The 17567-nt window shown below is 38.8% G+C and overlaps 1 protein-coding gene across 8 annotated transcripts in view; it reads left to right on the forward strand.

Annotated features, from left to right (window-relative positions):
- Positions 1–17567, forward strand: part of astn1 (astrotactin 1) — a 306946-nt gene that overhangs the window by 265967 nt on the left and 23412 nt on the right. For all 8 annotated transcript variants that reach the window (XM_013139747.3, XM_020041100.2, XM_020041102.2 and 5 more), the window contains one exon: positions 10629–10764. In XM_013139747.3, coding sequence (XP_012995201.1) covers positions 10629–10764 — 136 coding nt within the window. The remainder of the gene's footprint in view (positions 1–10628; positions 10765–17567) is intronic.

A 17567-nucleotide genomic window follows, 5' to 3' on the forward strand; every position in this document is an offset into this window, starting at 1 on the left:
CGCAAGGCGAAGCTCTCGATTTACCGGTCAATCTACGTTCCTACTCTCACCTATGGTCATGAGCTTTGGGTTATGACCGAAAGGACAAGATCCCGGATACAGGCGGCCGAAATGAGCTTTCTCCGCAGGGTGGCTGGGCGATCCCTTAGAGATAGGGTGAGAAGCTCGGTCACCCGGGAGGAGCTCAGAGTAGAGCCGCTGCTCCTCCACATCGAGAGGGGTCAGCTGAGGTGGCTTGGGCATCTGTTTCGGATTCCTCCGGAACGCCTTCCTGGGAAGGTGTTCCGGTCCCGTCCCACCGGGAGGAGACCCCGGGGAAGACCTAGGACACGCTGGAGGGACTATGTCTCCCGGCTGGCCTGGGAACGCCTCGGTGTCCCCCCGGAAGAGCTGGAGGAAGTGTCTGGGGAGAGGGAAGTCTGGGCATCCCTGCTTAGACTGCTGCCCCCGCGACCCGGCCCCGGATAAGCGGAAGAAGATGGTATGGTATGAATTGAAGCAATGTCAACTTTTTGCTATATTAACATTCTCCAGAGCAAATAAACATTGTATTGGATACTAACAATGTCTACTTATTTGCTATATTAACAGGCTAATTTACTGTTTTATTGAAATGTTCTTTATTGGCCACAAATAAACGTTGAAATGATACACTACCTCCCTGGATCAATTCTATTGGGAGTAAGATCATGCCTAGTAACTTCCAAACAAATATTATGAATATCAGAGTGAATTGATCCAGAAATTGGAATGTACACTTTATTGGTTGCTGAAGTAGTTCAAATAATTTAGTCACTTGTCATTACAAACATACAGTGGATATAAAAAGTCTACACACCCCTGTTAGAATGGCAGTTTTTTTTACTAAGATAAATCATGTCAGAACTTTTTTTCACTTTTAATGTGACCTATAATGTGAACAATTCAATTGAAAAACAAAGATTTCAGTTTGTTTTTCAATTGAATTGTTCACATTATTGGTCACATTATTAAAAAAAAAAAAGTTCTGACATGATTTATCTTAGTCTCATTCTTTTACATTAACAAAAACTGCCATTTTAACAGGGGTGTGTAGACTTTTTATATCTACTGTAGATATATCTATTAGATAAAACATCATCAAAGAGCATTATATACTCTGCCATAGCATTTGTTTTTCAATAACTATCCTTCTATACTCCAGAAGATTCCATTTAACATAAGACAGTTACTATGAGGGTCAAGTGTAGATTATCAAATTCTCTACTTTTGTTTAAGGGTATTTGTGTAGATATTGGTTTCACCATTTTGAAATGATTAAAGGTCCCCTGACATGAAATTTTCATTTTGTGAGGTTTTTTAACATTAATATGAGTTCACCTAGCCTATATATGGTCCCAAATTTTCTAAAAATTCCATTTGGTGTAAATTGAGCATTTTCTATCTTTCTCTGACTTGGAGAAAACGGAGAATCAAACAGGCTGATCTGGACCCGTCTCTTTGTGACGTCGCAAGGAGAAATTGTTAACTCCCATGGTAACTCCCCTTTTTCTGCTTTGCCCGCCCAGAGAAAGAATTTAAATAGAGCCAGGTGTGAGGCACACATGTGTGTGAGCGCGACTTCAATTTGTCTACACGACGAGGAGGGGCATCATGGCTTTTGAGTGAAGGAAACACAATAATTGCTCAGTAATAGGATGTAGAGATGAGCAACGAAGCCTTTTTTTACTTCCTTCGTACATGCCACAGAAGAACCAGTGGAATGATTTCATTTTCTCCGGAAAAGCGCCGACACAGCTTCCCAAAGTTTTGCATGTCTGTGGCAAACATTTCACCGACGACTATGTACATAATGTTACACAACAAAATTATTTACTCCTGCGCGCACATAAATATATAGGCTTTATATATCTTGTGTAGGGAGAATTTTTACATTTAAAAAAATCCTCTTCTCTAAACTAGAATATTTACTGATATAGATGCTAACACAGCTTTAAAATCATCACAAATCAGAGAAAAATTAAAAGGCAAAAGCAGATTAGCTTTAGCTTTAACTTACATGATAATCAGACATCCTAACAAAGTATCATATAGACATAATATTTTTAACTAACCATTCGGAAACATCCTTCTGGAGGCGCTGAGTTGCAACTTCTTCATCCGTTGCTTCTCCATCTGGATCGGATTCTGGGTCAAACTGAAATGCTTCAATGTGTCTTCGTGCCATTGCAATATGATCCAGACATACCGGTAAACATGCACGTTACCTTTGCCGCAAGATAGTAAAGGCCACGCCCACCCACCACCATGCCCCGCTCACCCACCACCTTGCCCCGCCTTTTTCATCCTCATTAAAATTTAAAGTCACAGACACCAATACGGGCCGTTTGAAGGAAGCTCATTCTGTGACTGTATTGTAGTGGCTATAATTCTGCAGCAAGGCTGAATTTTTGAAAAAAGATTTCAGATACAGTACTAGGGACCACTATGGCCTATATTAAAGCCTACAAAAAGTAGCATGTCATGGGACCTTTAAACATTTTACCCCCTTGCAGTCAACTACTAATGTGCATATCTCCCTCTGTTGATTATATATATGCAGAGTGACCATAACACTCTAAAGATGCTGCTTATACAAGGCCTTTACGCATTGCAGTATTTCATCAGAGTGAAAAGTATTGTTGAGACAATTTTATGTGAGTTTGAGTTTGTGAGTTTTATCTTAGTACTGTACTCTAGGATCTTTGTTTCTTCTTTCAAAACCAGCTGTTGGAACTGAATACATGGTTACCCTCAACGAATTCCTAGAAACACAGAGGTGTTGCTTTTAACAAAGAAACATTGTAAAATAGTGATGTTAGTTTACTATGAACTATGAACAAAAAATTTGCTTAATACAGAAAATAAAATATTTCTTGGGGTAATTCATAGCTACCATGTTTCAGGGCACCAAAAGTATAGGCAGAATAGGGCTAGACAGGCGTTTTTTTTTTTTTATTCTATCAGATTATTTGTGCAGGTCTTAGAGAGCTGTCAATGTTTAGACTTGATACTAGACTTTGCATTTAGATTTGAAGTCTGCCATTGCTGTCTGTCAACATAAGAAGCAATGTCAAGTACGCCATTATAAAAATCTGAAGCCTAGCCAATACCTTAGACTCACCAAAAACAGAATTTTAAACATCCATCAAGACGGAAAGCACTGGCAAGCTCAGCAATTGCAAATGGCCTTGTAGGCCTGAACACTCTCCTTGAGGTAGGCATGAACATTCTCCTTGAGGTAAGCATGAATGTGTCAGCCGATTCCATCTGCAGAAGAAACCAGGAGAACAGAGGCTTCACAGCAGGGTGTCAACCACTGGTTAGATTTAACCAGAATAGGAAACAGGCATGCCTAGTTCAGTCAACCTGCAATAGAAGGGATGAACATTGTTGTCCCTGGCTGGTTTTGATCCACAGTTTTCTGTGTGGCAGACTGTGTCTTTAACCATTACACTATTTAAACAGTGGGAATGTAACTTTTACCTCAGCTGTTTTGCTGAAATAACGTGGACGACATAACTTTTATTAACGGAACAAAAGTGTACTCTAATACAAAGTTTACTGTAGATGGCTAGCTAATAGCTATACAGCACCGATAATGAAAACAATGACTCCAATCACTCCATGGCCATTTTGTTTCTTTAAAAAACAATAACAAAATAAAATGTCACGTAATACAATTATTCTTTTAAATATTTAAGATTTATGGCATAACAGAGTGGAAATATTGTTGTGCGACAGGTGATACGTACAGATTAGATAAATATTTCTGCAAGATAAAAACTGGAACATCTGAGAAGGGAACTGAACCGGGGTCAAAATATTGAATGTCGGGGATGTTCCCACAAAACCGCAAGGCCTGCTGGTACAAACGTAACTTTTAGCCCAGCCAATACATTTTTGCTGAAATAATGTGGGCAACAGAATGTTTATTGATGGAACTAAAGTGTACTGAGATCTCAGGTGCAATGGTCTCTTAATTTCTTGCAAGAGCTGAATATTGTTGTGTGACAGCTGAAATACACAGCGTGGATAGATATTTCTGAGAGACCAAAACTTGAACGTCTGAGAGGGGACTCAAACTGGGTTTAAATATCAAAGGTTGGGGATGTTCTCACAGGACCACAGAGCTTGCTCTTAGTCATTCCAACTCTGTATACTCTCAAATGCAACTTTTATACCAGCCATTACATTTTTGTTGAAATAACATAGGCAAAATAACATTTATTAACAGAACTAAAGTGTACTCTTGTACAAAGATTACTGTATATGGTCATCCATACAGTTGAATAGCTAATCACTACACTATGTGAACTAAAAGGAAATCGCAAACATTGGTTGAATCTCAAATCGCATACTACATACTACGTAGTACTATTTCGTTTCATGACACAACAACGTTCGTTTTTCTTTGATTCATGAATGACATTGATACAATATCTATCAAAATAGGTAATGATAACTGACTTTTTCTTCAAGTGAAAAGACAAGAGAATCGTGAAAACCCCTCTTCTTTTACTGCGCAAGGGGTTGTCGTCTATATTATCCAAAAAGCATGCACAGATGAGTAAAACCTACCAGAAATAGTTGCAATATAACCGTAAACCGTTTTATTTTAGGCTTACTATGATGTAGCTACTAAAGCTTGTAGGCAGCAACATTTTTGTCTGTCCTGAAATCCTAATCCATACTTTGTTCGGTCCATGGTGAGGATCGAACACCAGTCACCCACATGGCAGTCCATGTCTCCAAATAATACACTATTTAACAATGGGAAGTCACTCACTCTCACTCACTCACTCAGTAAAAGACATTCACTATTATTGGCTGGCTCCACTTATGCGGTCCAGCAGAAATTGTAAGTCCAGGTTACAATACTTAAAAGAACCTGCAGGGTTCTGGAAAAACATATTGTGGACAGATTGACACAAACATTAATATGTAATGATTTCAAGAGGACAATGTGGAGAAAACAGGGTACTCAGCATATCACACTTACCTGTAAAATGTGTTGATGGGAGTTGTATGGCTTGGGCATGTGTGGTTACCACTGGAACTCACTCACTTGTCTGTACTGAAGGTTTGCAGTACCAGAAGGAATTATCTCTATGGAAACATATTGTCTGCTAAAATCCAAGCAGAAATTGACACTTAAGGCAAAAAGATCTCAAAAGGACCAACAACTGAAGATGGCTGTAGAGCATCATCCAGGGAAGATAAGAAGAAGATACTGTATGGATTTGTCTATGAACTGTAAACTTCAGGCAGTTATTGCATGCATAGGGTGTGTAACCAGATACTGAACAGAATTGGTCAGGGTTGACATATTCATCTGTCCTAATACTTTTGGCACCCTAAATAAGGCGTCAATGTATTCCATTTCTTGTAGTAAATGTTAAAAACCAATATCCATAAGTTCCTTCAAACAAAGGCTGAGAATATGTACTTTGGCCTTATAATAAGTGTTTAATTACTCATCCAAATATCAGAGTTATAACACCAAAAGAAGAACAAAATGCTTCACTGTCCCGACTCTTATGGAGGACACTGTAAATACTGTAGTAATAAAACGGGTACAGTTTACCGCTGTGCAGTAGAAATGTATACCATTATCAACAGAAATGAGCTATGTATTCGAGACAGTCCCAAATTCATTAAGAATTCTGGATATTGTGGTTAACCCACAACTAGGAAATGTAGATTTCCGGTTTCTGTTAGTAGTGGAAGCACTCTTACTTGTTCATCCTGATGAAATTCTGTCCCTCATGATGACAATCATGATGCTTATTTTTCATAATCACTTCAATTTAAATCCATGTCATACCTCGATTATTCACTCTCAGTGGCCTTTTCAATTGCTTAATTGCTCAATACGCCAAATACAGCAGGTTGATATGGTTCTGGTTTATTTCTTTCACAAAGAAAGGCATTTGGCAAATGTCTTAAACAGCTGGTTGAGATTGTTTTGTTTCATTTATTATAAAAAGACAGATATTTGGCAAATTTGATATCCTTTGGGGATTAGTAAATTTATTTCTCTGTACAATTCTATTAGTATGAAATTATATACTATCGCCATTTGTTTTATTGTTGATTTTAAAGTATTTTTCTATTTATCTTTTGAAGGGTCCCTTTAGCTTTTGTACTTACTTTGTAATTTTATCTTTTCAAATATTAGGCTTATTTTAAGAAAGCCGTTTTGTGTGAGACTGCGTTTCCTCTAATAACCAATGTTCAGGGGTTGTCAGTCAGCTAGTTGTTTACCTTAGCATTCTTTGACTGCTTGTAGAAATTACTTTGCCAAAAAATCTGAAGTGAATTATAGGTTCATTCACATTCTGTTTTGCAGTCAATTTTTTATTTATTTTTTTGCAGACCTGGTCTCTCTAGCCAATGTACTTCACTCAATTCGTTAATGCATCGGACAGGTGCCGTAAATGGTTGAGCGTTTTCCACACTGGGCCCCTAATTACAACAGGGTTCCCCGTGTGGATCACAGGTGAAAGTGGAGGGTAATGAAACATTACCATAAGTCCCAGTATGGTTAACGTAATGGAATGTGATTGTTGGAAATGGCAACAGTGATGGGCATTTTAATCTCATGTCACTTGAGGATAATATGCAGGCAATGATCCTGGGTGAACTTGGAAAGGGAATAAAGACCTGCAACAGCCCTTAGTTCTAAAGAATGTCAGGGAAACATATTTTGTTTACACCACAATCGTTTGGTTGCTGCTCTTATTCCAGGTGTTTTATAACAAGAAATATGATTAAGCTCTGCATCTGGACAGTGATCAATAGAGGATTGTGGGAGTCCTGTTTTTTGGGCCAGAAGTTTTTGGGGCAGAACGTTAGATTTATTAGGAGACGGTGTATGTAAAAGCCTTTTGGATATTTCCTTGACCTGGGCATTGCTAAGCAGTGATTAAGTGGTATCACATATCGCCTGATGTAAAGTTATTGATCACTTTTGATAGCTATAGCGAGCAATCCAAGTCATATGAGAAAGTACATGTCAGGACTGAAGCCTTACTTTGATAACACTCCATATCGATTTATTTTCACTGTCTGACCCAATAGGGGAGAAGGCTGTACCAAAAATGAACACTAAGTATGTCAATATTTGCTTACTGCGCTTTTATGAAATACTAATGTTATGAAGATTATATAAGATGTGTATTATTTAGTTTTGTAATTTATTTCAAAATATTTGTTCAGGCATTTCATGCTTTAGTGGACAGAGACTGTTGAGGAAGATAGAGGATAATGTTTTTGCTGAAAGAGAAAAGGGCCTGATTTAAACTCAGCTGTGTTCATGCTGGACACCACACTAGGCCAACTGAAAGTGGTTCTTTGCCACAAACTATATTTTATAAACTGACTCGATAGTTCGACAGAATGCCATTATTAAGGGCACATTTAAACAATATCCAATAAAATAGGCAAAACATTTTACATTTATGTTGTTCTCTTTTAGCAAAGTAGCAACACTCAAATATGCAAGCAAAATGTAATTACAAATGAATGTATTTCCACCTTCCAGAAATGACTTTCATTACGCTAAACAGGCCTTCCAACTCTAGCAACAATGTCACTTTTCATTTTCATCTTTCTGCCTTTAAACTCATACTCATACTCATTTTTTTCTGACAGCTGGTACATAGACTTTTTTCATGATGTTTTCACTGGCACTTGACCCAATGTTTTTGCCAGTTGGTGACCCATAAGGGTTGAACAGGATTCAGGGAGGACATTCAGGGTGACCACCTCAGAGATTGTCAAGCCCAGTGAGCTGAAATGCATAACTCAGAGTAAATGGCCTTTGACGCATGCCATCCAGCTTGAAAAACAACTATTCTACCACTTCTTAATGAGAAGCAATCTATGTTGTAGTTGTTTTTTTATTGTCTATTTTGACAAGTATCTGGTACATTTTCATAGCTTCAAAATTCATAACAAATAACAAAAAAGGCAGTTTCTTTCCAAAGCTGTTCCTTTTCTGTAGCATGTGGTCTACACATTTTCATATGCCACCGCACTGGAAATCAAACTCACAATAAAGTACAGCCGTGTCAATGGCAAGCTATAGGCAAAGTCTTAAGACAGGCTTTATGTATTTTCATACATTGTGACGTGGCCAAGACAGAATTGAGGCATTTTAGTGTGGTGTCTGCTAAACTTTGATATCTCCATTAAATAATTTCTGATAGTATTTGTTACAGTTAATTAGAAAAACCACACATGTTGCAATAACAGGTTATTTGCATCAGTGATAATAGAAGATGTCATCATTGATCACACATTAGATTATGGTATGATTAGATTCGGAAATATTTTCAGTCAATTGTGATGGGTAGTAAAAAGTTTTGCCTAATGTAAAAACAGTATAATAAAATGTAACAGATGACCTTTAGTACTTCATTTTGAAATATTACATTGTTTTGTCTTGTTCTAATGGATTGATACAATGACTAAACTGAGTGAATTGCACTGTAATTATTTAATGACTTCATCAATGTGCATTATATTTCACCAAAACTTTAGTGGTTGAATCACTAATCTTGTGGTGAAAGATGTTTCCAAACCAAATGAAAGCAAAATCTGATGTTTTGAATGCTAGATTTAATGGGTTACAAGTGTGATCATTTTGAAGTTTTGAAAAACCACACCTTTCTTTCGAAAATAGTACCAAAGTGACCAAAAAAACGAAATGTTTATTCAAACCACATTCTGGACTCAATGATTGTGAAAATTGTCAAGGGTCACATCTTTGATTGAGCATGATGGAAATGTGTTGTTTAGTTGATTTTGAAGGGAAATGCAAATAATGCCTAAAGCAAAATTGCTTAATGTACTGTACTGTCATTTACAGACCTGTAGCATACAGTGGGGAGAACACGTATTTGATACACTGCCGATTTTGCAGGTTTTCCCACTTAAAAAGCATGTAAAAGTCAGTCATTTTCATCAAAAATCCAGAAAATCACATTGTATGATTTTTAAATAATTAATTTGCATTTGCATGGGATTAAATGCTTTTTAAAACAGCTGGTTTCAGAAGATTTTTTTTTTCAAACAGACTCCAATCTCTCCTCAGTGGCCAAGACCAGAGAGCTGTGTAAGGACATCAGGGATTAAATTGTAGACCTGCACAAGGCTGGGATGGGCTACAGGACAATAGGCAAGCAGCTTGGTGAGAAGGCAACAACTGTTGGCGCAAGTATTAGAAAATGGAAGAAGTTCAAGATGTCGTTCTATCTCCCTCGGTCTGGGGCTCCATGCAAGATCTTACCTCATAGGGCATCAATGATCATGAGGAAGGTGAGGGATCAGCCCAGAACTACACTGCAGGAGTTGGTCAATGACCTGAAGAGAGCTGGGACCACAGTCTCAAAGAAAACCATAAGTAACACACTACGCCGTCATGGATTAAAATCCTGCTAAGCCTGCAAGGTCCCCCTGCTCAAGCCAGTGCATGTCCAGGCCTGTCTGAAGTTTGCCAGTGACCATCTAGATGTTCCAGTGGAGGAATGGGAGAAGGTCATGTGGTCTGATGAGACAAAAATAGAGCTTTTTGGTCTAAACTCCACTCGCTGTGTTTGGAGGAAGAAGAAGGATGAGTACAACCCCAAGAACACCATCCCAACCGTGAAGCATGGATGTGGAAACATCTTTGGGGATGCTTTTCTGCAAAGGGCGACTGTCCTAGCCATGTATCGCGAGATCTTGGCCAACAACCTCCTTCCCTCAGTGAGAGCATTGAAGATGGGTCGCGGCTGGGTCTTCCAGCATGACAATGATCCGAAACACACAGCCAGGGCAACTAAGGAGTGGCTCCATAAGAAACATCTCAAGGTCCTGGAGTGGCCTAGCCAGTCTCCAGACCTGAACCCAATAGAAAATCTTTGGAGGGAGCTGAAAGTCCTTATTGCCCAGCGACAGCCCCGAAACCTGAAGGATCTGGAGAAGGTCTGTATGGAGGAGTGGGCCAAAGTCCCTGCTGCAGTGTGTGCAAACCTGGTCAAGAACTACAGGAAACGTATGATCTCTGTAATTGCAAACAAAGGTTTCTGTACCAAATATTAAGTTCTGCTTTTCTGATGTATCAAATACTTATGTCATGCCATAAAATGCAAATTAATTATTTAAAAGTTATACAGTGTGATTTTCTGGATTTTTATTTTAGATTCCGTCACTCCCAGTTGAAGAGTACCTATGATAATAATTACAGACTTCTACATGCTTTGTAAGTGGGAAAACCTGCAAATTTGGCAGTGTAACCATGTTCTCCCCACTGTATGTATTTGAATTAGGTTTCGGCAAGGATATGCATTTGCTGAAAATGTGCATACATGTACCTAATATTCCTGAAACTGAAAATATAAATGCTTTAGATATCAATGTGTCTTAAAAATATTAATTGACAAGCAGGGGTTCAAGCAGAAGTTTCAGATTCTGGCTGGTTATTTGAAAGTCCACCCAAACTAGGAAGGCTATCAAACTGTTGCTATGAAATATATTTTGTTCTGTTTGCAGATGGGCATATCCTCTCTTGTCAACACTTTTTGTAAGTGATTATTTGCTGATTGGCTTTTCCTCCCATACAGAGACAATGTTGAGCTTTGTAGATGACATCCTCTCTGGGGCCAAGTCTCCCTGTGTGATGCTGGGGGATATCCCTGACCTCCTGACCTCCACCGTCAGCATGATCATACGCTGCCTGGAGCCAGACACAACTTACATGTAAGTTATTGTTGCATTACCCATAAATGTTTTAGTTCTTCTGTAAGAAACTGAAAAATGCAATCCATCATTACCACTACTCAGATGAGTACTTCAAAAAGACATGGCTTGTGTATACAATGTTTTTGATGGTGAGTGTAGTTATTGTAATATTGAGTAAGTGGTGACTTACGTAGAATATCGTGGAAAAGTACCACAAAGAAGTTTTTAAAAAGTTAACAATTATTAATTTAATGAATTGAACAATATGCAGATAGTTTAATGGATAAACTATACAGCAAACTATACAGCAATATTTTGAGAGTAAAGGCAAAACCTGAGTGTCCATGAACTATAATCCCATTGAAGCACAGTCTACAGTACATGAAAGGAACAACACCCAGTTGGTGTGAGGGCGAGTCTGGAATCGTTCCCCAGTCATGTGTATGTACTTCTTTAAGGCAAGTGAAGGTTCACATTGGTGTGTTTTAAATATGGTTCAGACAGCTGAGGAAGTAGCTCATGCTTTGGAATCGCTTGAAAGTGTGTCAGTGGAGTGCTTGATGCTAACAGCAGAAAGAAGTGTCCGAAGATCAGATATTAGGTGTGTAGACATATGACAGAAAAAATATCTTGTCCTCATCAAAATGTGCACTTCGGATTTTATTTTAATGTATTTTAAATGTTGTTTTCTTTTCTTTTTTAAAGAAATTCAACATTTACTCTGGAACAATATAATAATGATACTTCCTATTTCGCGTAATGATAAATTCTAAAACTATTACCTTGTGGGGGTTTTTTTCCCCCTGAAAATCATTTTCAGAAACATTTCAGAGAAACGTGCGTTAAGTGGGGTAATTGCCAGGTGTACTGAAAGAGGTTTATGATTATTCAGATTCTGTGCTACTGGACATTACAGTCTCTATCGCTCCGGTGGTCGAGGTGCAACATGATAAAGTGGTGATGTAAAGTCAACATGCAGGAAGTCCCATGTGAGGGCCAGTGCTGAACTCCCTGGTTGCCAGTGTGTTTTTAATGAGCACATGGAATGCTTGCCTGTGTGTTAAGGTTCATTCGTTGCATTGAACTGGGCCACAGTCTGAAACGTGGACGTCTCCAGCACACACACGCACAAACGCACCCACTACATCTCCCCCTTCGTCCTCTGGCACTCACGCTCTGCTCCCTTCTTCATCCGACAGCATGCTTTCCTCCACACATGCAGCCACTTACCTTCCACACGCTCCTTAGATGGGGGAGCTACACAGAGAAGATTACATAGAGGAGGGATGGGGGGGTGGTGGAGGGGGGGGGGGGGGGCTCACCTTGAGCACTCTGTCTGTTTGAGTCATTCTGATATATTGGAATGGTCCAACCAAAAACATATGCGCGGTATCTTTACATCATTTCACTTCTAGTCTGACTCCTTGTTGGCAGGCTTAGTTGTTAATAGTGACATCAGTTACTTTGAAAGTGTTTCCATTTATCATGAAATCGTTATATGTGTGATGTATGGTAATCAGAGAGCTTGATTACTAAGTCAGAATATGTTTTCAAGTGATTCGCATAATCTTTCGGCCCCCACAGGTTCAGTTGAATAAAAAAAAATTATGTTCCAAAAATGAACCTGTAAATATACTTTTTTCAATGTGATCATGTATTGTCTTTTGTCTCAAGCTACATATATGCCATGGATACATACAGGTTATTTTGAGTAGGCAGTACAGGTATTTCATTGTCTCAAGCTACATATATGCCATGGATACATACAGGTTATTTTGAGTGGGCAGTACAGGTATTTCATTGTCTCAAGCTACATATATGCCATGGATACATACAGGTTATTTTGAGTGGGCAGTACAGGTATTTCATTGTCTCAAGCTACATATATGCCATGGATACATACAGGTTATTTTGAGTGGGCAGTACAGGTATTTCATTGATGCCAACACAGTTGGTTGTTGTTCATGTCTTCCTCCAGTAGATGGTGATATAATTCAAGTAAAATCCGTTTGTGCTGTTTAAATGTTGCTTTTCACATTACAAAACTCAGTCTGATAACACAATGCCACCAACCGGTGGTGGTCTTCAGAAGAAGTGCTGGTTTAGTACAGGGACATTCAGCCCAGTGCCTCTGTTGGAAGGCATGTTTACAATGTTTAGAAGGGATGGTAATGACCAATGGGAGACAGAAATACAACTGACATGTTTATTACCCCACACAAAAGAAACACTTGCACGCACACAGACGCAGATGAAAACCAGAAGGGACTGTAACACTTTATTTTGAGAAAAATATAGTGTACAAAGTACTTGTTTATAAACCTACAGTGGATATCAACATTACACACCAGTATTAGAAATGCAGCTTTTGTTTATGTAAAGGCTAGAATTAAGACAAATCATGTCAGACCTTTTTTTGGTTACGTAAGTGTGCACACCCTTTATAATGGCGGTTGTAACTGTGTTTAGATGTAAACCATCCCATTCCAAATAATGCACAAAGGAAATATGCCATCACCTGACATCTATTTAAATTATTCGGGTTTTGCCTTAAATACAATCCTGTTTCCAAAAATGTTGGGATGCTGTGTATAATGTAAAGACAAACAGAATGCAATGATGGGCAAATCATTTAAACCCTATATTCAATAGAAAATAGTACAAAGACAACATATCAAATGTTGAAAATGAGAAATGTCATTGTTTCTTGGAAAATACATGCTCACTTAAAATGTAATGCCAGCAGCACGTTACAAAAAAGCTGGGACAAAGGCACCAAAAGACGTTGTGTAATGGCAAAAAAACTAAACCTGGTGGAATATCACACAACTAATTAGGTCAATTGGCAACAGGTTAGTAAGATGATTGGGTTTTAAAAGATCATTCAAGAAAGGAAGTGAGGATGGGGGGGGATTCACCACGATGTGAAAGTCTGCGCAGGCAAATAGTGCCACAATTCAAGAATACAGTTTCACTATGTAATATTGCAAAGAGTTTTTGGATCTCATCATCTACGATAAATAATAACATTAAAATATTCAGAGAATCGGGATGTACGGAAGGGACAAGGGTGAAAACCAATATTGGATGGCCATGATCTTCGGGCCCTCAGACGGCACTGCATTAAAAACAGACACGATTCTGTAGTGGAAATCACTGCATGGGCTCAGGAACACTTCAGAAAACCATTTGGCTGTGAACACAGTACGTCGCAACATCTACAAAAGCAAGTTAAATCCCTACCATGCAAAGAATAAACATACATAAACAACATCCAGAAACGCCAGCGCCTTCTCTGGGCCCAAACTCATTTTAGATGGGCTGAGGCAACTTTTAAAACTGTACTGTGGTCTGACAAATCAAAATTTGAGATTTGTTTGTTCTAAAAAGGTGAGGGATCATCTGGCTTGTTATTGGCGCACAGTTGATAAGTAAGCATCCGTGATGGTATGGGGGTGGATTAGTTGACATGACATGTGTGACCTTCACATCTGTGCAGACACGATTACTGCTGAACAATATATACAGGTTTTGAAGCAACATACAGTTAGGTCTGGAAATAAGTGGACATTGACACAAGTTGTTATTTTGGCTGTTTACCAAAATATATTAAAGGTACAGTAAAATAATGAATATGGGCTTAAAGTGCAGTTTCTCAGCTTTACTTTGAGGGTATTCAAATGCAATAGGAGGAAAGGTTTAGGAATTACAACGATTTAATAATTAGCACCCTCTTTTTCAAGGGACCAAAAGTAATTGGACAATTGACTCAAAAAGCTATTTCATGCACAGGTGTGGGCTATTCCTTCTTTATTTCTTCATCCATTAAGCAGGTAAAAGGTCTGGAGATGATTCCAGGTGTGTAATTCGTATTTGGAAGCTGTTGCAATGAACCCACAACATGCGGTCAAAGGAGTTCTCAATGCAAGTGAAACAGGCCGTCCTTAGGCTGCAAAAAAAAAAACACCAAAGTGATACATACCACGAACATTAGGAGTGGCCAAATCAACATTTTGATACATTCTGAGAAAAAAAGACCGCACTGGTGAGATCTGCAACACAAAAAGGCTTAGTCGCCCACAGAAGACAACACTGGTGGATGATCGTAGGATCCTTTCCATGGTAGAGAAAAATCCATTCACATCATCCAGCCAAGTGAAGAACACTCTCCAGGAGGTAGGCATATCAATATCCAAGTCTCCCATAAAGATAAGACACGAAAGCAAACACAGATGGTTCACCACAAGGTGCAAACTATTCATAAGCCTCAAGAATAGAAAGGCCAGATTAGATTTTGCCAAAAAACATCTAAAAAAAGCCAGCCCAGTTCTGGAACAGCATTCTTTGGACAGATGAAACTAACATCAACCTGTACCAGAATTATGTCAAGAAAAAAGAATGGAGAAGGCTTGGAACGGCTCATGATCCAAAGCATACCACATCATCTGGAGGAGCCAGTGTGATGGCATGGGCATGCATGGCTTCCAATGGCACTGGGTCACTAGTGTTTACTGATGATGTAACAGAAGACAGAAGCAGCCAGATGAATTCTGAAGTGTATAGGGATATATTGTCTGCTCAGTTTCAGACAAATTCAGCAAAGTTGATTGGAGGGCGCTTTACTTTACAGATGGACAATGACCCAAAACATACTATGAAAGCAACCCAGGAGTTTTTTAAGGCAAAGGAGTGGAATATTCTGCAATGGCCGAGTCAATCACCTGATCTTAACCTGATCAAGCATGCATTTCACTTGCTGAAGACAAAACTTAAGGCAGAAAGACCCACAAACAAACAAGTACTGAAGACAGCTGCAGTAAAGGCCTGGCAAAGCAACACAAAGGAGGAAACTCAGCGTTTGGTGATATCCAAGACTTCCAGACTTCCAGCTGTCATTGCCTGCAAAGGATTCTTAAAAACTATTAAAAATGAACATTTTACATGAGTGTGTTAATTTGTCCAATTACAGTTGAGCCCCTGAAATAAGGGGACTATGTATGAGAATGGTTGCAATTCCTTAACGCAGGGGTATTCAAATCTGGCACTTGAAGCCAGTTCCACTCCTTGTTTTCATTGCAACCCTCTAATCAGGGACGTATTCAGACTTAAGACACCAGGTGGGTCCAATTAATGATCAGGGAGAACAGACAGCCAACAGGCTCCAGCACTCGTAGGGTAAGATTTGAATACCCCTGCTTTAACGTTTTATATGACATTTTTGTTCAACCCCTTGAATTAAAGCTGAAAGTCTGCACTTTAATTGGATCTCGGTTGTTTAATTTAAAATTCATTCCGGTGGCATACAGAGCCCAAATTATAAAAATTGTATTGTGCTATCCAGATGATGTCTTTTTCAAGGAAGGCTTTTTTCAGCAAGACAATGCCAACCACATTCTGCACATATTACAGCATGGCTCCTTAGTAAAAGAGTCTATGTGCTAAACTGGCCTGCCTGCAGTCCAGACCTATCACCCATAGAAAACATTTGGTGCATTCTGAAATGAAATATATGACAAAGGAGACCCCGAACTGTTGAGCAGCTTAAACTATATATCAAGCATGAACGGGAAAACATTTCGCTTCTACACTACAGCAGTTGGTCTCTTCAGTTCACTGCCTACTCAAAATAACCTGTATGTATCCATGGCATATATGTAGCTTGAGACAAAAGACAATACATGATCACATTGAAAAAAGTATATTTACAGGTTCATTTTTGGAACATAATTTTTTTTTATTCAGATCAGGAGAGGGGTAGAATAGAAGGCACTATACGTAACCTAGCATACTGTGACATTAAATGGAGTAAAGGATTATATGAGACAATTTGCTCTATCTCCCAAAACCAGGTGGAAAATGTGCTATGTTCTGATGAGACCAAGGTATACATTTTTTGTCTTAGTTCAAAAATATATGTTTGGTGCCAAGCCAATACGGCTCATCACCCAAAGTACACAATCTACTTTCAGGCATGGTGGCAGCAGCATCATGCTAGGGTGCTGCTTCTCATCAGCAGGGCCTCTGGTGGGAATTGCAGAGAATTAATAGCTCTAAACAGCAAGATAGTTTTCTGCAAAACCTGCTGTACAACACTAAAATATTGTATTTATATCATCTAGAATTGTACTACATTCATGTAAATCAATTCAGTTCAAGTGATAAAAAGTAATGGGTGCAACCCACCCTGCAAATAATTAATTCAATCAAAAGCTACAAAGCTTTTCGGAAAATCAATTTGTGATTTTGATTTGAATGTAGTTGGCTGGCTGTTTGACTGTTTAACCAACAGAACGCAAAGAGTGAGAGTGAATGGTTTACTATCTGGCACAGTCTTACGCCACTGGCTCACCAAAAGGATGTGTCCTTTCCCTCCTGTTGTTTGTACACTAATGATTTCCAGAGCAACCACGACTCGAGACATATCATTAAGTTTGCAGATGACTCAGTTCTCATGAGTCGTTTACTGGATGAGGAAGTGAGCCATGGCTCAGTGGTGAAGGAGTTTGTTTAATGGTGCGACCGCTCGACTTACATAGATCACAATGTCAGAAAAAACAATGCATATTGATTTCCAGGAAAGCTCTTTGCCAGCAACGTAGACCATGGTGGTAAGTCAGTGGAGATTGTTGATCAATGCAAATACTTTCCTAGACAGTCAACTCAGTTTTGAGGCCAATGTGCAAGCTATCTGTGCCTTTACTTTCAGTTACTTTACTTTCAGAGGGAACAATGTATTTTCAGGGTGGATAGAATTTTAAGGACCGTCTTTTACCGATTGTTCAGTGAATCAATTTCTACATTTAATATGATTTGTAATAGTA

The sequence above is a fragment of the Esox lucius genome, chromosome 3 (assembly GCF_011004845.1).
Source record: "Esox lucius isolate fEsoLuc1 chromosome 3, fEsoLuc1.pri, whole genome shotgun sequence".
NCBI classification, from domain to species: domain Eukaryota; kingdom Metazoa; phylum Chordata; class Actinopteri; order Esociformes; family Esocidae; genus Esox; species Esox lucius.